At 42.9% G+C, this 21,752-nt stretch overlaps 2 protein-coding genes across 3 annotated transcripts in view; one reads left to right on the forward strand and one right to left on the reverse strand.

Moving 5' to 3' along the window:
* The first annotated feature begins 507 nt into the window (after window positions 1–507).
* Window positions 508–3,571, forward strand: SMIM15 (small integral membrane protein 15). Of its 2 annotated transcripts, XM_037373565.1 has the most exons (3): window positions 508–632; window positions 847–922; window positions 1,783–3,571. In XM_037373565.1, the coding sequence occupies exon 3, from the start codon at window positions 1,810–1,812 to the stop codon at window positions 2,032–2,034; it is 225 nt and encodes a 74-aa protein (XP_037229462.1). In that variant the 5' UTR covers window positions 508–632; window positions 847–922; window positions 1,783–1,809; the 3' UTR covers window positions 2,035–3,571. The 2 variants fall into 2 exon arrangements, with proteins under 2 accessions (XP_037229462.1, XP_037229463.1); XM_037373566.1 differs by lacking the exon at window positions 508–632 and having other exon boundaries at window positions 655–922.
* A 3,036-nt stretch (window positions 3,572–6,607) lies between these two features.
* The window catches only part of NDUFAF2 (NADH:ubiquinone oxidoreductase complex assembly factor 2), a 69,105-nt gene continuing 53,960 nt past the window's right edge, over window positions 6,608–21,752 (reverse strand). The window contains exons 3-4 of the mRNA XM_037373564.1: window positions 18,852–18,892; window positions 6,608–6,972 (exon numbers count right to left, since the gene is read on the reverse strand). Coding sequence (XP_037229461.1) covers window positions 6,715–6,972; window positions 18,852–18,892 — 299 coding nt within the window. The 3' untranslated portion in view covers window positions 6,608–6,714. The remainder of the gene's footprint in view (window positions 6,973–18,851; window positions 18,893–21,752) is intronic.

Below are 21,752 nucleotides of genomic sequence, written 5' to 3' on the forward strand. Positions count from 1 at the left end.
ACCTACCGTCTGCACGTACGTCGGGGCGCTCGCACACGTGCGGCGCGGGGGCGGGAAGGCTCGGTGCGCACGCACAGCCTGTACCAGGCTCCCGCAGCCGCTGGGGCCGCACCGCGACCCGCCGGGGGTCCCGGCCAGGCCCCGCCCGCCGGGCGCAGCGCACCGCCCACAGCTCCCGCCGCCGCCAGCAGCGGCCGCGTGGGACAGCGCTGCCCGCAGGACACGCCGCGGGCAGGTGGCCGGCGCTGCCGCCAGCCGTGCGGGGCACCGGGGTGGCACGGCAGCCTCACAGCGCAGCGACGAGGCGGCGCGGCACCCTCCCCCCGCCGCCCCGCCCTGGGCACGCGCCGCCCGCCGCGCCAGTCCCCGGAGCTGCGTGCGGGCGGCTCTGCCCCGCCCCGCCCCCGCAGCGACGCGTGGCTCGCGGGGCGGGACCCACTCCCGGGCGGGGTGTCCGTACGCGGCGATGCCCCGCCCCGCGGTGACGCCCGGGCGCACAGGAGGCGGGGCCGTGGCGCGGCGGGGCCGCTCTAGCCGGCCACGCTCTGTCTCCTCGGCGCCCGGCCGGCATGGGCGGAGCGGGCGCCTCCTTCCTGTTTCCGCTCGCCAGGCCGGCGCCCTGCAGGGCAGCGGTACCGCGGGGCAGCGGCGGGGGGCGGCGGGAGGGCAGCCGTGGGGGACGGGACCGGCGCTGCGCTTCCCGCCGCGCCCCGGTGACGCCTCCCCGCCGCCGACCCCCGCCCGCGCCCGAGCAGCGCTAACCTGTGCCGGGCGGAGGCGGGCGCTGCCGTGGACGGGCCGCAAGGGGTGCGCCTTCCCCTCACGGCCTGTGTCTTCTCTCCGCAGGGACCTCGGCGCCTCCCCTCCACCGTCCGGCAGCGCCGGAGGATGCCCGCGGCGGCGCTGGGCCCCTCCGCCCCAGGTGAGGGCGGGGCAGGGGGTCCCGCGGCGCGGCTGGGGGGAGGGGGCGGGGCGGGGCGAGGCGCGCGGCCGGCCGTTAGGGGGCGATTCCAGTGCGACGGCGGCGGGGCGTGGCGTGGCCCCGGCGGCGGGGCGTGGCGTGGCCCCGGGGGCGGGGCGTGGCGTGGCCCCGGGGGCGGGGCGTGGCGTGGCCCCGGGGCGGGGCGTGGCGTGGCCCCGGGGGCGGGGCGTGGCGTGGCCCCGGGGGCGGGGCGTGGCGTGGCCCCGGGGGCGGGGCGGGGCCCCGGCGGCGGGGCGGGGCGGGGCCCCGGCGGCGGGGCGGGGCGGGGCCCCGGCGGCGGGGCGGGGCGGGGCCCCGGCGGCGGGGCGGGGCGGGGCCCCGGCGGCGGGGCGGGGCGGGGCCCCGGCGGCGGGGGGAGCACATAGGAGTCAGTCTGGCCGCGGCCCGGCCGGTGGGTGGGGGCTTGGCCGTGTGGGGCGCTTCTCCGGCCCTCTGGCCTCCCTGGCTGAGTCGGTGCAGAGGCAAAGCAGCTGGGTGCTCTTTTCATCTCTTTTACAGCAGCACAGCCTTCACTCTTTTCATTTATTCCCTCCCCCCACCCCCGTACCGTTTTTTTCTTGGTAAGTATCTGAAGCGCTGTTGGATGAAATGCCCAGTTATTTTGTAAACAACACTTTAAGGTAAGGTCAACACTCTGTAGTATGCTTTCACACACTACGCACTACTTTTAACTTTAGCCAAAATGGGCTTCCTCTTTAATAATGAAAGATGATGCTTCATATTAAAATGGTAATTGCTGTGTATGTGTGCTTTATTTTACTGAATTCTCGGATTTCTATTTTTTTTTTTTTATTCTGTAGTATTTTCCCAATAGAAAACCAGAAAAAATGTTTGATATTAAGGCTTGGGCTGAATACATTGTGGAGTGGGCTGCAAAGGACCCATACGGCTTTCTTACTACAGTGATCTTGGGACTTACACCATTGTTCATAATTAGTGCAGCACTTTCGTGGAAGCTTGCAAAAATGATTGAGGCAAGGGAGCGAGAGCAAAAGAAGAAACAGAAACGCCAAGAGAATATTGCAAAAGCGAAGCGAACAAAGAAGGATTAAATGGGCAAAAAAAGGCTTTCCTTCGGCAAAGAATCCACTTTTTCAATGGAAAACTCGTTCATTTTGTGTTGCAGCTGTCCTTTGCTACTTGATCATTTTATTTCCTGAAGTATGAAATTTTATCCCTTTGATGTATTTTTTCTGCCTAGATGAATTGTGTTAAAAGTTTGCCCAAGTGACACTTGTTACAGTCATTTAATTTACTACTTATGTTCTGGTGCAGGTTGCTTTGCTAAATTTGCATGTTAAATTAAAAAAATAATCTGTTGGGTGGCTCTGGAGGTAGATAATTTTTTTCCTTAGCTGAGTTATGACTTAACAGGTGTCTTAAAATTGTCAAATTATGGGGAAGATGTGAATGATAAACTGGAATTGCAGAAAGGGAAGCCTTGGTACATTTTCAGGAGAGCTGCAGAGATAAGCTACCTTCAGAGAAAGGTTGCAAACCTTACTGATCTCTAAGGACACTGCGTATGAGGTTCATTCAGCTGTGTGCCCACAGGGGCTGCTGTAACGTCTCTGACAGTGGGGCCTGTCTGCAAAAAGAATGTACTTGAGTTTTTCCTGCTTTCTGAACCACCAGCTCTGAAGAGTCTTCAAATTCAGCCCACTCTAGGAGACTGCTTGTCTGTTCTCATTACCATCATTTGTCTTAAGCCACTCATGTTCTACAAAATACACTGTTACGTTGTTTTCCCTAACGATGACTTGTAACTGAACGGTTCCTGCCTTCGGAAACTTTTATGCCTCAAAATTAGCCATAAATGGGGTGAGACCAAAAGTCCCAGGTGGCCTAGTGTTCTGTGTCCTAGTGACCTACAGCAAGTGGCTGTGGGGAAGTACAGGATGAGGACGTGCATGCTGGCGACAGTAGTTATTCATACTTGCTAGCCTTGTGGCTATCTTTGATGTAGGACCTTCTGAAAATAGGTGGGATCTTTGTTCTTATGGCCCTTGAAACTCTGCGGCCTTCCAGGTTGCAAAATGCTGGCATGCTGGAAATAAGTCCAAGTTGGGTTTGCATTGTAAAAATGCCAAAATTATTTAACCTTAATTCCAATTCATGTTTTTCTAACAAAAGCGATTAATTTTTCAAAGCCTAATTTTTATTAATACTCTAGTTCTACAGAGCTTGTGGCTCTTAAGGTTTTAGACTTCGTGCATGTATTTCTAAAGAGCAGCACAGAGTTGTGCTTTCTGGCAACTCTTCGTCATGTTTAAAAATAAAACCTTAAAAGTAATACCATTCAAATGAGATCTGTGGAGCTGGCTGGCACCAAGGGGGATTAGGAGTGGGTATTCTTAACTGAAATAAAAACTAAATGTGAATTATTGTTGATTCCTCTTTCAACTTTGTTGGTCAAAGCAAGCATTACTAGAATATGACATTTTGGCATTTTATAAATACATGGCATTAAGTTTCCATGTTTTCTATCAAGTGTTGTCAAATGTGTATGTGTTCTGTCTTTGATACCTGCATTATCTTAAAACACATGGTGGAGAACTGATGAGGCATGCACTGCATAAATAAATTTGATACTTTTTTCAAAAAAATTTGTGGTCTTTATTTTGACGTGAAGTTCTTGATGTACTAACAAACCGAGAAGGACTAGTTGGGGATGTGAGGGTTGGGGGCAGCCTTGGCTGCAGTGACCATGACATGGTGGAGTTGAAGATCCTGCACAGAGGAAGCAGGGCAGTAAGTAGGATTGCAACCCTGGACTTCAGGAGAGCTAACTTTAGCCTCTTCAAGGACCTGCTTGGAGGAATCGCATGGGTTAGGGCTGTAGAAGGTGTGGGGATCCAATAGAGCTGGCTAAAATTCAAGCATTGCTTCCTCCAAGCTCAAGGTCGGGGCATCCCTGTGAGCAAGAAATCAAGCAGAGGGGGCAAGAGGCCTCCGTGGATAAGCCAGGAGCTTCTGGCAAACCTCAAAACAGAAGGGAGTTTGTGGGATATGGAAAAAGGGATGGCCCTTGGGAGGAATATAGAAATGTTGTCAGAACATGTAGAAGGCTAAGGTCTGTTTGGAATTAAGTCTGGTGAGAGAGGTGAAGGACAACAAGAAGGGCTTCTTCCAAGTGTCTCAGCAGGAAAAGGATGACTGGGGAAAATGTGTGCCTGCTGCTGAACGAGGTGGGAGCCCTGGTGATGAAGGACACAGAAGGTGGAGTGACTGAATGCTGCCTTTGCTCCAGTTTTCACTGCCAAGGCTGGCTCTTGGGTATCCCAGGCCTTGTAGGCAAGAGAGAAAGTCTGGAGAAAGGAAGACTTTCCCTTGGAAGCTTGACACCAGCACCCATGGGCCGTGATGGGACCCACCTCTCAGTGCTGAGGGAGCTGGCAGATGTTGCTGCTAAGCCACTCTCCATCATCTTTGCAAGGTCATGGAGGACAGGAGAGGTGCTGGAGGACTGGTGGAAAGCCAGTGTCACTCCAGTCTTCCAGAAGGGCAGGATGGGGGACCCAGGAAGCTACAGGCCAGTCATCCTCACCTCCATCCCTGGAAAGGTGATGGAGCATCTCATCCTGGAGGTCATCTCAAAGCCTGTGGAGGAAAAGAAGGTTATCACTAGTCAAGAGGGGGTCACCAAGGGGAAATCATGACTGACCAACATAATAGCTTTCTATGGTGGATTGACTGGCTGGCTAGATGAGGGGAGAGCAGTGGATGTTGTCTGCTTTGACCTCAGCAAGGCTTTTGGCACTGTCTCCCATAACATCCTCACAGGTAAGCACAGGCAGTGTGTGGGTTGGATGGGTGGACGGTGAGGTGGATGCAGAACTGGCTGAACTCAGAGCTCAGAGGGTTGTGATCAGCGGTGCAGAGTCTGGCTGGAGGCCTGTAGCTCACGGTGTTCCCCAGGGGTCAGTACTGGGTCCAGTCCTGGTCAACATACTCATCAGTGAGCTGGATGAAGGGACAAGTGTCCCCTCAGCAGGTTTGCTGATGATACAGAGCTGGGAGCAGGGGCTGATACCCCAGCAGGCTGCGCTGCCATTCAGCGAGACCTGGACAGGCTGGAGAGTTGGGTGGGGAGGAACCTGATGAAGTTCAGCAGAGGCAAGTGTAGGGTCCTGCAGCTGGGGAGGAACAACCCCACGCACCAGCACAGGCTGGGGCTGACCTGCTGGAAGGCAGCTCTGCGGAGAAGGACCTGGGAGTGCTGGAGCACAGCAAGGTGCCCATGAGCCAGCAGTGTGCCCTGTGGCCAAGGCGGCCAGTGGGATCCTGGGGGGCATTAGAGGAACGTGGCCAGCAGATCGAGGGAGGTGATCCTCCCCCTCTGCTCTGCACTGGTGAGGCTGCACCTGGAGTGCTGTGTCCAGTGCTGGGCTCCCCAGTTCAAGTGGGACAGGGAACTACTGGAGAGGGTCCAGTGGGGGCTACAGAGATGGTGAGGGGGCTGGAGCATCTCCCTTCTGAGGAAAGGCTGAGGGACCTGGGCCTGCTTAGCCTGGAGAAGACTGAGAGGAGATCTTATCAATGTCCACAAATATCTGAAGTCAAGTGTCAAGTGGCTGGGGCCAGACTCTTTTCAGTGGTGCCCAGTGACAGGACAAGAGGCAATGGGCACAAACCGCAATAGAAGAAGTTCCATCTGAATATAAGGCAGAACGTCCTTACCTTGAGGGTGACCGAGCACTGGAACACGCTGCCCAGAGAGACTGGAGTCTCCTTCTCTGGAGACATTAAATACTTGCCTAGACACAACGCTGTGCAACCTGCTGCAGGTGAACCTGCTGTAGCAGGGGGTTGCACTAGGTGATCTCCAGGGGTCCCTTCCAACACTGACCACCCTGTGATTCTCAAATATCATCTCAAAGCAAGTAATCTGCACAAGCTTATGTATCTAAACTATGGCCCAACAGATCTAATTATTTAGGGAAGTTCCACCATGCACCAGAAATAGTTTTTTTACTATTTCAGTAAGTAATTGAAGTATTTTAATAATTTAATAACTTTTAATATTTTTTATATTAATGACAGTGTCATGTCCCAGACTCTGTTATTTTCCAATAGCTTTAGCAAGTGCTGTTGTAGTAGTTATATGTGATTTAACTCAGCCTAATTTGGTCCTGTGCTTACTGACGGCTGCAAATCAAACATTATTCAGATGTGTTGATTGTTTTCTTCAATCTATGTTACAAGAATGTCTCTCAGATCAATACATTGCATAGTCAGTGTAGTGTCATAGTCATTCCTGTCAACAAAAGAGTTTTCCATCCACTTGCCAGAGGAAAGCACACTGGCAGTTCCAAGGGAATTAAGCATTCTAAAGTATCTTACACTGATGCCTAGGTTTGGGAAAATTTAAGTGTACTGATCAACCAGAATTTATTACATCAAAACCAATTCTAAATATAAATGAATCTTCAAGGAAAAATTGTTGAGAGCTGCTTAAAAAAAGTTACCTAGAAAACCTTCTACCTGTGATTTCAAGAGTAACTGATGAATAGCAACTGTCAAAAATAAACTTGCTTAATAACACACCCTGTTTTTCACTAAATTCAAACATTTTACAGTAGTTTGTCATGATTAAGTCTATTTCAACAGTTCTGTAAAAAGAAATTAAACTGCTTTAGTATTACTTTATTGAACACTCACTTATACATAATAGCTGTCCATGTTGTCTGTTAAAATATTTACCATTACTAATATCTGTACATTACAACTGTTTATTTATTATGACTACTGCCACTGCCTGGTGGCATCCAGGAGCCTGGCTGAAAGGTATTTGCAGTGCTCATTGGATCTTGCGAAGGCTCCTTCTTTCCGTAGTAAGGGGCAGATGCGTGGCCTTTAACCTGAGTATGAGCTGGTTCAGCAACAAGTCCTTCCTTGTATTCCTTGGCCTGAAGCAGCTTATCCTTTTCGGACACATCTTTGATTTTCTGTTTCATTTCTTCTCTATAACTTTCATTCTTAAGAATCTCCTAAAAATACAGTAGAAAGATAATTAGATAAATCAATAGTAAATGCAATACACAATGCTGGAATAAAGCACTGTCCTGGTTTCAGCTAGGACAGAGATAATTTTCTTCTTAATAGCTGGTGCAGTGCTGTGTTTTGGATTTGGGAAGAGAATAGTGATGACAAACTGATATTTTTAGGTGTTGCTAGGTAACATTTATACTAAGTCGAGGACTTTTCAGCTTCTCACGCCCTGCCAGTGAGAGGGCTGGAGGGGCACAAGAAGCTGGGCAGCAGAGCCAGGACAGCCGACCTGAACCAGCCAAAGGGATATTCCATACTGTATGACATCAGGTTCAGTATATAAACTGGCGGCAGCTGGCTGGCAGGGCAGAGTCGCTGCTTAGGGCCTGACTGGGCATCAGTCAGCAGGTAGTAGCACAACTGTATTATGCATAATTTGTTTTGTGTTTTTTTTCCTTCTTCCTTTTTTTGTTTTTTGTTGGGGTTTTCCCCCCTTAGAGTTTTATTTCTCTCTTTTTGTTATCTCCCTTTCCATTACAATTATTACTTTATTTTATGGCAATTATTAAACTGTTCTTATCTCAACCCATGCATTTTACCTCTTTTCTAACTCTCTTCCCCATCCCGCTGCAGGGAGGGCGTTGGTTAGCAAGCAGCTGTGTGGTACTGAATTGCTGGCTGGGATTAAGCCACAACAAACACAGTAAACAGTCACTGTTTTTCTTAATTTTATAATCTGAATTTTCAGGCACATAGGTAAAAAAAAAAGTGGCAAAATTAATTGTTTTTCTACAACCACAATTTCAGCCCTAGTTCAGAATGTTCTTAGTGTTCTGGTCATGTTGAAGCAAAACTGCATTGTGGTGTACCAGTTTTACTATTCTGTTGGATCAAGAAGGAAAAGAAATTAAATACAATCATCAATGAATGTGAAAATGCATTAAGAACAAGCCTACCTTTTACGTTGTTTTCTAAGTAGGACCTACTTCTATATAGCTATTTATCACTCCTATCTCTTCCTTGAACTCACTATGCCTGTGACGTTAGGTATCTGTGCCCCAGGGTGCAGTTTTTGAAGAAACAGTTCTGCAACTTCGACTCTGCCAGTACATCAGCCAAAGCCATGCAAGATTAATAAATAAACAAAATAATAACAAAAAACCCCACACCCTAGGAGAGAACTGAAACCACTGAGATGGTACTAGCAACTCAGAAGAAAAAACAACAGGGCAGGGGGAGGCATAACAATCCCTAAGGGAAACACTGACCTAGAGACTTGGAAGACACTCAGTAAGGCCAAGGACAAGCCTGGTCTGAGAAACAAGGGAGGCCAATACAGTCTCAGCTGATGACTGATGAGATGATTCACCAGCAAAGGTGAACTGGACATTGTGATGTGAACTGGACTATTCATAACACTGCTTTGGTGAGCTGTATGTTAACTCTAGGTATCCACCAGGTGTATTACCCAAAATAAATGCACTGCATTTGTAAGAGGTGTAAAGTCTTACCTACTGCCTCTGTACAGGTGAAAAAATAAAAGTGATCTGCTTTTAGAGGTTTACCCCCACCTCTGATAAACTGAAGCAACTGTATGATGCATGATCCTACTCCTACTGTACAGCCAAAATATCCACCCAGGACGTTCATTCAGAAAAGGCGCGTACAGCTCGTTGATTTAGCTTTGTGAAGCTCGGTACTGAAACATGGCTGGATACAGGTTAACCTAGAAATTCACTAATAAAAATGACCTGAACTGGGATTTGGCTGCTTCCGCTGATAAATGCTGAAGCTATTAGCTGAAGCAAGTGCAATTACTGGCTTGTTCACAGGTAAAATAGAAAAACAGCTGTTAGTAGACCATGCCATCTTGTTTAAAGTAAAACTACAAAGAACCCCCAAAGTAAAAACAGACCCCCCTGAAAAACACTGAAATTTGGTTTTTATCTGTTAGCATGTGTTTCCTATGATGGAAAGGATGATCTGCAAATTTTGCTAACATGACCTCTCTATGCGTTTGTCAGGGCAGATAGTGGAAAGTATTAGAAACAAAAGCAGAAAGGTGATACAAATTATTATAACACTTTGGACACGAATACAAAGTACCTGCAACCAACACAATGTAATGAGGAAGCTGATAATATCCACATTTAGACTGGGATACAGGAGGAAAAAAGGCTGAACACTTTCTCCAGATCACAATTATATGGAGCTAAGGAGAAACTAGACCAGTACACTTCTCTTTGAGCAGAAGACCAAGCCATAATTTTAGAAATGGCATTAAAATACATGTGATACTGCCAAGAGTTGACATAGCAAGTACACGAAGATTTAAGAAAATTTTAAAAGGCAGTATTTAAAGACAACCTTATCTTAGAGATACCATAAAAACTAACACCTTTTTCTTAGTCCTTAGTTGCCTCTATACTTAAATTCACAGATGCACAGAGCAGAGGCAAAACACTTCACATGCATATATAGCATGAAAATACACAAGCAGGACACACGCGACTTTGCAGGCTGAAGCGAAGGAAAAAATTCTCCTATACTCAAATAAAAATACTGCTAAGCATAGCAAGGTCAAATTTTCAAGTCAGTATAGCAAAACCTCATTATAACATCTCTCAATTCCATCCTTGTTTACCACATGCCTGTATAAATCTACCATGACCTTATTGATTTCAAGGGGATTAGTCCTACAGTGCTTGTATTACCCCACTACTAAGAAATAAGGTCATATACCTTTGTGCTATCTGAAGACTGCATCATAGTGTCTGCTCAAACAGCCTGAAATGATTTATTAAAATATGAATGTAATTCACTTATGAACAGCTACTTGCTAACATCAAATCTCTTTCAGTGATCACTTTAACAAAGTTATCTTAGTCAGATACCAGCAGCTGTAACTAAATTCCAAATGCTCCAAGTCCATTTAAAATGTTAATGTATAACTGTCATCTGCTTTTCAGGCTCAAGTAAGGCTCTTTTCACCAGCTTTCACTGGCCAACATATAGTTGTGATCTAGTAAAATAACCATGCTGATCTTGAAAAAGCGTTCTTGCACTTTTAAAGGATCTCATACTGTCACTGCTTTACTTTTTCTGAACAAACTAGCAGCTTTACAAAGTAAATAAAATTTGTTCCTCCTAGCAGGAAAATGTCATAAATATAAAAGATTTCTCTAAGACTCATTTATTTCTTCAGCTGGGGTCTTGCTCAATAGTGGCTAGCCTTTATTGAACACTTCTTGCTAGTCTTCTCCACAGGCACCTGCAGCACCTCCTGAACCCCACAATCTGAGGAATTTCTCCTCTCCTTCCTCCTACTTCCTTACTGTTTCCCTCTCAGCCCTCCAGTCAGTCATCAGTTATCACACCACTCGATTCTCATGGAGTGTTTTCAATCCCAAAGGCAAAGGACAACCCAAACTTGTGAACAAGCAGCTCTAAGGATGCAGGTTGTTAGGTTAGACACACAGGACCAATGTAATGATGCCCAAGAGGGAACGTTTAAAGGTTATTTTAACAGTGGTACTTGGTTTGGTTTTGTTCCTTCCAGATGACTTTCAAAAGTTTTATTTATTATTAATTTTAAGCAAGATGTCACATTTCATTTCAGATACATTTGTATTTTGATTAAATTAAAAATAGCTTCTTTATGCTGTCTTAGAAACCATTCCAACTTCCTAAGTTATCTTAATTACATACATTGTTATAATAAGTTATCTTAATAACATACATTGAAATACGCCTGATTTCTCTTCATCTGAAAAGGGTTAGCTAACCATTATTTGATGTCAGAACTGAGAAACATCTAACAGATTAACGGTCGTTTGAACTGTACAGACACTACATATTCATAGAATACTTGCTCGCATTTTGGTGTCTAGATTGAATGTTTTATGTTTAATCATTAATGAACTTGAACAGTTAGCAAAAATTAAAAAAATGACAAATGGAACAGGAAAAAAATCCGTTTTGGAACAGTATTAAAAAAGATGCATGTTATAAGACAATTTATCACATCATAATTTTTTTTTCACTGACAAATTAACTAGAAATCCAGCAATGTGCTAGAAGTTAATTCACCTGTTTTTATAATATCACCAAACTGGTTAACTAAACTCCATGTTCCAGTTTGACAAGTTAAATAGGCAAGACGAAATAGTCTGATATTACATCATATTTCAAGAGTAGGAGGCAGAGAGAGGACCTCATCACTGGAAAGCACTGAATGTTCTGATCCAGGGCAGGCCTTGTCAACTTAGCAGCTCAGCACGAGCTCCTCAGTGCCAGGTTGGGAATAACATACTAAATGAAGGGCTGTGTCAGTGCATGGCAAAAACAGATGAGCAGCTTGAGTAAGAAAGGCATATCTGGCTTTGCCAAAATAATTATTTAAATCAAGCACTAAGCCAACTGACTGCTAATTTTGTGAAGAACATGCATACTAAGTATCTTTAGATGAAGGCAGTTTGTGCATTTTGCGTTCCTGTAAAGAGGCGCAGTTAAGCTTTAAAGCCCTCCGCAATTAATGTGTGCTAAACCAATGTATTGATTACAAATATATGTACAAATATATGCTTTGACAACAGCCCGATATTTAGTTTTAAATGTAGTGCTAATACCACACTTACTACCAAGCTAAATCAGTTAATACTAATTCTAACTCACAGGAATTTTTGTTTAAATCAATTTACAAAGAAGCAATGCTAACTACTACTAAATTACTAAATTTCTACTTCTGAGCTACAGGATCTCTGGCAGGACATAGTCTTTATGGCAGCACAGTGTAGCAAACGTATTTGGCAAGAACATGTAATGACTGGCAAAAGGAAGAGAAAAGGCAGAGACACTAGAACGTAAGGCAACTCGTCAACCCATTAAGTCAGTAAGAGTTTGTGCCTGAATTATTTTTATAAGACTGCAAAGATTTTTATACAGAACTACATATACATTCAAGGTCACAGATGAAACTCTGTAGAAGCAGCAAAATCACAAACCAGCCTGGCACCACTGCACTCTGCCCTGAATAAAGGGCAATGCACTGCCTTGATGCCCACAGAGCAAACAAGGAACTGTAGCTGTGACTCAGTCCCAGTTTGGTCCTTGCTTTCCCCTTACTCTACATATGATGTAATCTGTACCAGCCTTTTTCCTGGTACATGTTACTTCTCCCTCCACCCCCGTTCAGCTGTGCTGACAATGAATTAGGAGACTGAGCCAATGCTCCATGCGCTCCCTCCCACACGGAGAGGAGCACCAGAGCAGCACCACCTCCCGCCCCTACAGCCTTGGGATCTGCAGCATAGGCAAACTGTTGCTTTGATCCTCTTCTGTGGAGGCTGACAAGCACCCATGTTTCAAACTCGAGGAGAAAGTTAAAGTGAACAAGAGGGAAAAACTCTAAAAGATGATGGTTTCTTCAAGCTCTCAATTTTTATATATATACATATATTTAGTGACTTCTCTGACCACTCCCTTTTATTTAGACCTTTGTAGCTCAGCTCTTTATATTGTCAGATTTTACTGCCCTTTCTTTCACACTCAGTCATAACTCTCCCTGGAATCATGCATAATTTATGATGCAAAAACTATTTAGTGCAAGCCAAGTAATTTTAATCTGTCCCAAATTATCAATCCTGCTTGCAATCCCGGACAGCAATGGTGGCAAATATTTTTGCTCAGAGCACTGCTTATCCCTGTGCTTTCTAGTAGCATTTCCCAGAACTGTAAATCATATTCTGCAGCTTTTTGTGGCTTCAGGAGCAAAATACTTATTTGCTAAGCCCTATTCTCCATGCAAGAATGTACAGTCTCTATGTCAGAACATGCATTTTACAACTTCTCAACTGAAGTATCTGAAAGAAAACAGAAGCAGAAGTATAATGTACAATCCCAACAGTGCCAAATAATTTTTCTAAACTGTATCTCATTCTGGTTAAAGGAACACTAATTCTGTGTAAAGTAACCTCCATGACTGAACCTAGTTTTGATCATACCATCTCTCAAATAAATAATACTTATGATCAAATAAATGGGAAAAGTGGGTATGTATTGTAGCAACCAAACAGAATGTAATTTTAATGTAATCATTCAGGGTAGGGAGGAGGGAGAAACACCCATTGAAACCATAAGCTTATTACAACTCACTGAAGTATATTTTTCCTCCCTTGACAAGGAGTTTGTCGAAACAGGTAACTATGGAAATGCTAGAAATAGTTCAAAAGAAGACAGGGGTTGTCACCAAAAGTTTCTTTTTTTAACATTTTACCTTCTATCCAACTGCGCAATTCAGAAGCCATCGAATTTTATTACTGTGAAACAAGTACGTAATGCCTCAGGAAAGCAGTCATTTGCTGTTGGTTTGGGTTTTTTTGTGGGTTCCCCCCCCCCCCCCCCCCCTTTAAAACTATTTTCAGGCTCTTGGCACTAATTAAAGGAACACACAATTCTACTTTACTTCCCATGAAATATTAACATATGTACACATGTATAGAAAGTAACAGTGAGGTTTCCATTCAAACTGAAAATACTTGCAGTCATGCAGCCCTGTGTGCACTACAGAGGAAGCAGCATCTAGCTTAACAGTCAAGTGACTTCTGGTACAAAGATCTGGGTTCACAGAACAGCATTACTGTAGGTACACATCTAGCAATTGCAGGATATCACATTGGCAGGTTCAGAGAGAAACCACATTTCTCTCTGTACCAGTTTCTCTAGACATTGCCATGAGAACCTTCTCAGGTTTTCAGTCATGCATTTTCTGGCTCCCCAAGACACCCTGTAACTTTATTTCTACTTCCATTCTACAAACACGGCCATAATGAGTATCACATTACCCAGGAAACTCTTGAAACTCAGGACTTTGTCAGAAGTAGTGCGTAGTAGCTACAAGGTCTGTTATGGGAAAATCCTACAGTTAGACTTCTAAATACATTCAGGTCCCTTATGTTACAGACAGTAGGAATCTTTAAAAGCCCCTACAAATCTGATAACCTCCAAAATCAGAAATAAAATAGAAGTTAGGCACAGAAAGGCTTAAAAACTTGCTATATGCCTGATACTTTTAAGGTCTGCTACACCCTCAAAAATACACCTCTTAGTTCTGTCCAGGTTTGGAAGCTGAAGACACAATGTATCTTGGATACTAGATAGCTAAACCAATGTAGATATGACTCCACCTGTCTGTGTGGTGGAAAACCTGGCTGTGTGTTACATATGCACTGATCACATAAAGATGAGACACAGATAGATATAGACACTCTACTGAAACAAGCACTATCACCAAAGCTTATAACTATCTTACGTATGCAGCCACTATCTCAGTTAGGAGCTGCACCAACAGAAAATTAATTTCATTAGTATACATAATGCTGTCTGAAATTTTAAATAAAGTATCCTTTTATGTGTGACCCAGAACAAAAACAGGAGATGTAGAATGCAGCAAGCCTTGTGAATGCCATGCAAATTTGCCTATCAACAAAGTGCTGAGAAGTCTCAGAAGTTCTTAGCAGAGCTTTGCTTGAAATTCAGGAAGGTGCAAAAGAAGAGTGAGATATACCCACAGTAGTCCTACAGGTGTTACATTGTTTAACATCTTTTGAATTTGGGGAATTCTGTTGTGGTGATGGAATAGCAACATAATCCCAAAAAAAGGAGTCCTGAAGGGCAGGATTTCCCCCCTGCCTCTCCGGAACATTTTTTCTTTCCTTTGCAACCAGGTGTGAAAGATCCAAAACATAAAGATGCCATGTGAAGTAAGGAGTGAAATCTGTAGCCAGAAGGAAAACTGGGGGTTAGGAGTGTATGCGAGACAGCACATTTCCATTTACCTTACAACCTAATCGATGAGCCATACTGAAAGTGGACTATGGCTTAAAGATTGGAAGGGAACAGTCAAAGAAATAATTTGCATGGATGGAACACCACCCCTATAAAACAACTGCTATGTACCAAGATGACTTTTGTTAATAAATTCTGACAACACTAATGCTTAGCAGGTAAACTAACTTGCATGTAAAGTGATAAATTATTAAGCCTGCTTCCACAAAACAGCATTTGATTAAAAGTATTTTAATATTTGTAGTCTTTAAAACATTTTCATTAATTTAAAACTGTAAGTTCTCTAGACAAGGATTCAATTCCTATTTGCCCCAAAACATGCTACATGCATCTAGTTTGCTACATACACAATAAAGAAATGTAATAGTCTAGTTCATTATTCATCACTTGTTAAATTGGTTAAAATATAATTTACAGCTGCACAGTAATAAACGTAACAACAAATTTTCCTCAGCCAACCATACATTACCATACACATTGTATACAAAGGGACAGAGGACAGAATGCTATAGTCATGCAAAAAAATATATATACAAGCTCATATTCTCATCTGTTATAAAGCAGTATGTTTATACACACATGCATGCCTACACTGGGTGCAGATGTGATCCAAAACTCTATCAAGACGGACTCTCTGATTACCATAGGAACAGAGTATGTTCAAGCTCAAGATAAGAAACAACTTGGTCTGCATTCATTTGAGAAGTTATCACCCTCATCATAACTGAGTTGAGACTTGGCATATTTCAAGCTGTAATAAAATCAAAAGGCAACCAACTGTTTCCAGTATCCCAGAAGCTGGTTTTTAAAACCCAAGGCTTCCAGCCACTAACATGCCTTAAGTTACTGGTCAAATTAGAAATAACCAAGGCAATGAGCAGCATTCTTGGGTCATGATTAGCCCAGTACACAGAAGTTCAAGTGACGTCCTCCAAAAATAGGGAAAATGCAGTGAGGGAACAGGCAGGAAAGAAACTGTTAAGTATGTGAAATACTTAGCATTGAACAAGTTGTCTTGTGAAGTCACTGGAGTATTCTTCCATTAAAGAAACAGAATCCAAAGAAAAAGAGATGTAAAGCAGTATCTTCAGTGAGAAAATGAAAGCTCTATAATGGGGGGGGGGGGGAAGATCAGCTAGGCATTTGCGGAAGGAAGAATGGCCTGAACCCAAAAGAGTATCTAGTCTTAAGAATATCATCGACAGATTTAGCTGGTGTCATGACTCTCTTGCTGTGACCAATGTTAAGAAGGACAACACACGTTCATTCTCACTTAAGTGACTGACACGTCATAATGATTATGAATGACATTTGTTGGCCTACAGTATTCACCAAGCCACCAGTTCCCCAAATGTGGTCAGCAGTGCTGTCAGTAAGATCAGTAAGATCCAGCTGATTTGTGAAGCCATCTCTCTGCAATAATTTCAGTTAAAGTTTGATGGTAGAGCATATCATGATACCTGATAGCCTGAGCAGGCTGGTAATCTCTATCACCCACAGCTGAGAGCTGAATGAAAGATAAGTTGGACAAACATAAAAAAACCCAAACATAAATACTAAAGGGGTATGGTGGGCAAACAGAGCAGAGAAGGGGAATAGAAATTTTAATAAACTTTAACATATGAAATTTGATACTAGAAAGAAGAAAAAGATGATGGGCAAAAGACAGGAAAAAAAGGAAAGGCACCCCCAAAAAAGCAGTATTACAGACCACAAAGGTAGGAACGTAGGCACAGCTCCAGAAGCTTATGCTTTAGGAACTGTAATGCTGTTTTGCAGTGTTGAAATATGATGTTGACAGCAAAATGTCATTAAAGCAAAAATGCAAAATTTGTGAGCTTTGCATCTTTTTTCAGAAATAGTCTAGTCTCATGAGAAAAATGTGAGAGAACAAAGAGATTTGTTATATGGGGTTTCAACATGAAATATGGTCACAAATATTCCCTCATTCCATAGCTGTCAAACACCAGTTTACCATATCAGCATTACTGTCAAAAAGGGAATATAAGACAGAATAGCAGCTAGTAAAGTTCATGTAGCTAAAGCACTAAAGCAAATCAGTCCTACAAACAGGGACCAAATAATACTCTAGCTGTACTTCACTAGTATAATTATACTGCAGTATCATTATAAATATAAGGGGTTTTGGTGTAACAGTTTCACATCAGGAGAAAAGTATATCATATGTATCACCTTAAACTGATACAGAAAAAAAATTACTGAAGTTGCGTTGTCACATACTTAAAATGTGACTGCAGCATGATTTTTAAAATACTAGCATGGATTTCTAACGTACATATGTTTGAACTACCTTTCCTTATACAGGAAAAAACAAGAGATTCCTTGAAAGAAAAAGATTACTACTTTTCAAATTCCTGGTATATCACTTCTCTCTGTTAAGGTCAATGCGCAGCCCTGCAGGTAAAGTACCTAGCTGCTAAATTATTTTTTAGATCTATTACCTCATGAAACTGAAGTTATAAGCAGTCCTGTAACTCTGAATGTATCATTACTCCCAATAATCTTCCACTCTCCATACGCTGCTTTTTCTGGAAGGTAAAATACTTAACACTACAGATCCACAGTTCTCTCACCTCAGGGGACTTCTTGCTTCCTATTTTGAAACAGAACCAACAAATCCAGCACCAGGAGGAGCTTTACTGCACCAATTCCAAAACCAAGGCTGCACGTGTTCTCTGGAGCAGGTTTGTCTTAGCACAATTATGACAGTCTGGCTCATGGAAATGATAGGACAAAAGATATGCAACACTCCCCATCTTCAAGTATCACGAGATGGTAATTTCAACAACAGAAGTTGTATGTGTACAGTTAGTATGAGTCTGAAGTACTTAACAGAGATAGGTTCAAGCTTAGAGAGAAAAACAGCTGTAGTACCACTTCTGCACAAGTAACTGGGCTGGGGGGTGGGAATGAAAAAAACATAAAAAAATCACACTTAATACTTCCTCAAATGTTAATGCTAAGGAAAGTGTGTTAATTTGTTTTAAATCCTAAAAAGCTTTGAGTATAAATTAAACTTCTTCCTTTCACGGATGTATTATAATCCTTACTATCCATAAAACCTCAGTGGCAAGTGAAAAACACAGGCAGAGAGAATTAGTTGAAAAGCTCTGAGTTGCATGGGAGCTCATTTCAACGAGTTACAGCTTGCAAACATCAGCTGACAAGCTTCCCCAGGTCATCTTAACAGCACAGGCAGGCAGGACAACTTTTCACAAACCAGTATATTCCAGATCGCAGTGACCAAATCTTTGGCTACAGCATGCCAACATAGCTTCAAATGAATTCAACATGGTTATTCCTACTGATGCAAGTCAAGTACCTGCCTCTGTGGGTGTCGATTTGAATCCTCTGCAGTAAACCATGCCTCATCTACTCATTCCTAGCTGGTGCTTAGCAACTTGTAATACAATGCCAGGACAAGTAGTGTATACCTGTGCATCTGTATATACAGGTCAACAGTCAAACTTGTTCCACTCTTTGCTAACTCATCAGCATAACAGACTGTGGGATATTGCCCTGCTTCATTTTGTTAGAAACCACTTTACTCTCCCATCTCATCAGCATTGTAAAATTAGTGCCATTTGTTTTCCTATACTGATGAATCCACTGGCAACTGGATTTGAAATCGCATTTTAATGTCAACTACCATGAAAAAACCCTTGCATTAATACAGAGAGCATCTATTTTAAAAACTCACAGCAATTATTTTCGAATTTGTTTAGTTACACTCTTGAATGGCCATGATCACCTTAAAGAACTTACATAGATCATCTTAAAGCATTCACATCGATAAAAATAAGAGCTAAAGAACACTGCAGCTTATATTTCCATTTGTTTTTCTTTTTCCTAAGTGTTAGATATCTAGTCTGTGTATAATTTCATCAATTAGGCAAGCAACATACTAAATTCTCCCCCAGAAGTGACCAATTACCACACAGATGAGTCCTCTATAAATTATTGTAGTTTCATTACAACAATTGAACATTGGAAGACACTTAATCCGTCTCACCTCAATGGTGGGAGGATCCTCTCTTCTTTTTCTTATCCATGCTGCAAAAGAAATAAAAATCAAATGTATTATTTCAAAGATCTTTAAAACTCAAAATTACACTGAATTTGTAACAGAAAGCAAATGTTTACACACACACACAAAAAAAAAATTACAGCAGAATTTGCTACAACCTGGCAAGCTGTATCATTTCCCAAAACATAAAGATGTCCTGTGTCAATCTCAGTCCTTACAGAAAGAAGGGGTGTGGGGGTAGGGTGGGAAATTACCTCTGTGAGGAGACCTTGGGCACAGTTTACTTACCACCCTGGCTGCCAAAACAGGGCTTAAAAAGCAGGGCTTATGGCCCTGGCCTGTTACTGAGCTTGCTATACAGAGCTGAGCCTCACCCTGAGAAAACAACAGGATGACCGCTTGAAAAGTATAAAAAGCCTTTGAACACTCTGGAGAAAAAGGGTGTCTGTATATGCCTCATGCATTTTTAAAGCCAAAACCCTATTTATGTCAGCACCAACCAGAACTCCTTTACAAGGATGCAAGACAGCTCCAAACCCGACTGCAGGGCTGCAGAGCCCTGACTGCACCGTGTCCCATGGCTGCATGGGACCACCCACCGTGTCCAGGGGGAAGTAAGTACTGCAGCTGAGGGGAGGCTCCCCCCACCTCAGTCAGTTCATGCTGAAAAAGACAGCAGAGGAATGAAAGCAGTGGCAATGACAATTGTCCTGTGGCTCAGGTTTTCCACTACGAACCAAGATCAATAGACTTACGCTCACTCCCATTGCAGACACTGAGAGTTCGTGTGGCACTGACTGGAGGCAGCAATCCAAAGGGACCCTGCTGCAGACAGAGAAGCATCACTCCATTGGGGGTCTTCACTCAGTCAGTAAATTATTAAAGATAGTTCCAGCTATTACAGGCATTACTTAGACACACAGGTCACCTGATTGTGAACAAGGTGATATCCATCACTTTAAGAGTATCACTACCACAAGCATTTTGTCATGCCCTTTCAAGCCACACAACTGGTAAGTACTGGGTTGTATATTTTGTAAACGTTTGTCTTTTCTGCTCATGTTTTTCAAATGACTGAGTAGCAGAATGCAAGTGGCCAGTAATGAACAGAAGGACTAACATAAGGAAAGCCAGTTCCACATGCCAAGACATGGCAAAATGTTCTTTTGTACATTTGTTCAGAAAATTAGGACTTTTGTTATTGTGCTTGAAAATTAGAGCAAAAATGACATCTTCGTTTTCGCCCAAATTCCTGGTCTGACCTGTAGCTGTCAGTAAGTTTCAGAAATGCTTTAAGAAGGAACTACTCCAAATTTTAATTTTCTAATACCATCTGTGATGTGTTTTGAGGGAAACTAGGGAATGAGTCAGCAAGTCCAAAACATTAAAAGGCGCACAGAGTTATAACGTCACCTCACTGCTGAAAATGCAATTACACATAGAGTGAAACACCAACACCACTCTGCTTCAGCAGCACTACAAAAGTGGCTTTAGGAAGAATAGCTTCCCATTGAAATTAGAAAAGAATTAAGGGAGGCAAAATGGCATTATATAGCTTGGAATTTAGCCTTGATGGCAAGGCCAACAGCTCAAGGTTAATGGTAGAATACCTGTAATGATACAAAGCAAGGTATCACTTCTGGTTCTTGTCTATCAGATGACACTTTCTGAAAATGTGGTCTTTTAAACACCGTTCTCAAACATCTTTTCTTAAAAGCAGTTCTTGCCAGCTCTTCTAAGCAGTCTTTTGGTCCTAACAAAGATTAGACCCAAATTTTCCATTGTAAAGAATTGACTGAGCACCGAACAGTCAAGATCACCCTTTCTGCAAAAGTTTTATGTTAGTGGAAGGAAAACCAGCCCATTATGATAATCCAAAATACAATTAAGAGATTTTCTATTAAATCTGTAAAACTAGAAAACATTTTGTATGTACTTGTAGCACTTTTAAACCTCTAGATTTTATGAGGGTTTCCAAATGCAAGATCAGACTAAACTGGCATGACTGACACTTCTCAGCTGGCAGCCTTGCAGACACTCTTTGTAAAAGGAGCAACGACAGTATTAGATGAAGTCATGGCACATGAGACTTCTCCTCCTGACAGAAGTCATCTTTGTCTGTACTTAGCAACAGTTCCAACACCAACCAGGAAAGCAAGAAAGTGGTAGAGCTGACAGGTATAGTGAAGTATGTATACTAGGCACTAACTAATAAAAGATACAGCTGGGAAAAAAAAGGAAAAGGAGTAGTTAAAAATGTTTCATAAAAAATTAAGTTTTAAACCTTCAGAATTAAAGGGATTACTTTCAACAAAGTATCATCTTTTGCCTTGCCATGCCTTGTTTCTGTCACATTTGGAAGTACGGTACCAGTGGTTTGAATTCCACAGATCTCAGCACCTAAAAATTTCTTTTCTTTTTTTTTGAAATTGCTGGTATTAAGAAAATACTGAAAAAAGACACCAGCTGCATTTTAAGTTCAAGTGATTACAATTAGTAATTCTTAAAGCAAAATTCTTAAAATTTGAAATCCTACAAAAATAAAGCTGTAGTTAGAAACTACTGCTGAAATATAATCTTTACAGTAGATTTTCTTTCAGTAGCAGATGGGACTTTTAGACAGTTCATTGATTAATTATTTTCAGATGAATGGAATACTTCTATTAAGAGATTTTATCATTTAATTAGCTGCCTCGATTTAACATGCCACAGACAGAACAGTGGAGGGTAAAACAATGACATGTGTCCTGTGAACAGAAGCTGTGAAGTAAGGAACACTACACAACATGCTTTCATTCACTAATAGATCTCAATTAGTACCAACACTCAAAAGCAACAAAACAATCCTTAATTTAGGAATATTTCTTATACCAAACATTCCATTAT

The sequence above is a fragment of the Falco rusticolus genome, chromosome Z (assembly GCF_015220075.1).
Source record: "Falco rusticolus isolate bFalRus1 chromosome Z, bFalRus1.pri, whole genome shotgun sequence".
Classification (NCBI taxonomy): Eukaryota; Metazoa; Chordata; class Aves; order Falconiformes; family Falconidae; genus Falco; species Falco rusticolus.

What these genes read in the sequence shown, in the direction of transcription:
- SMIM15 (XM_037373565.1), top strand. Translation starts at nt 1,810, where the DNA reads ATGTTTGATATTAAGGCTTGGGCTGAATACATTGTGGAGTGGGCTGCA.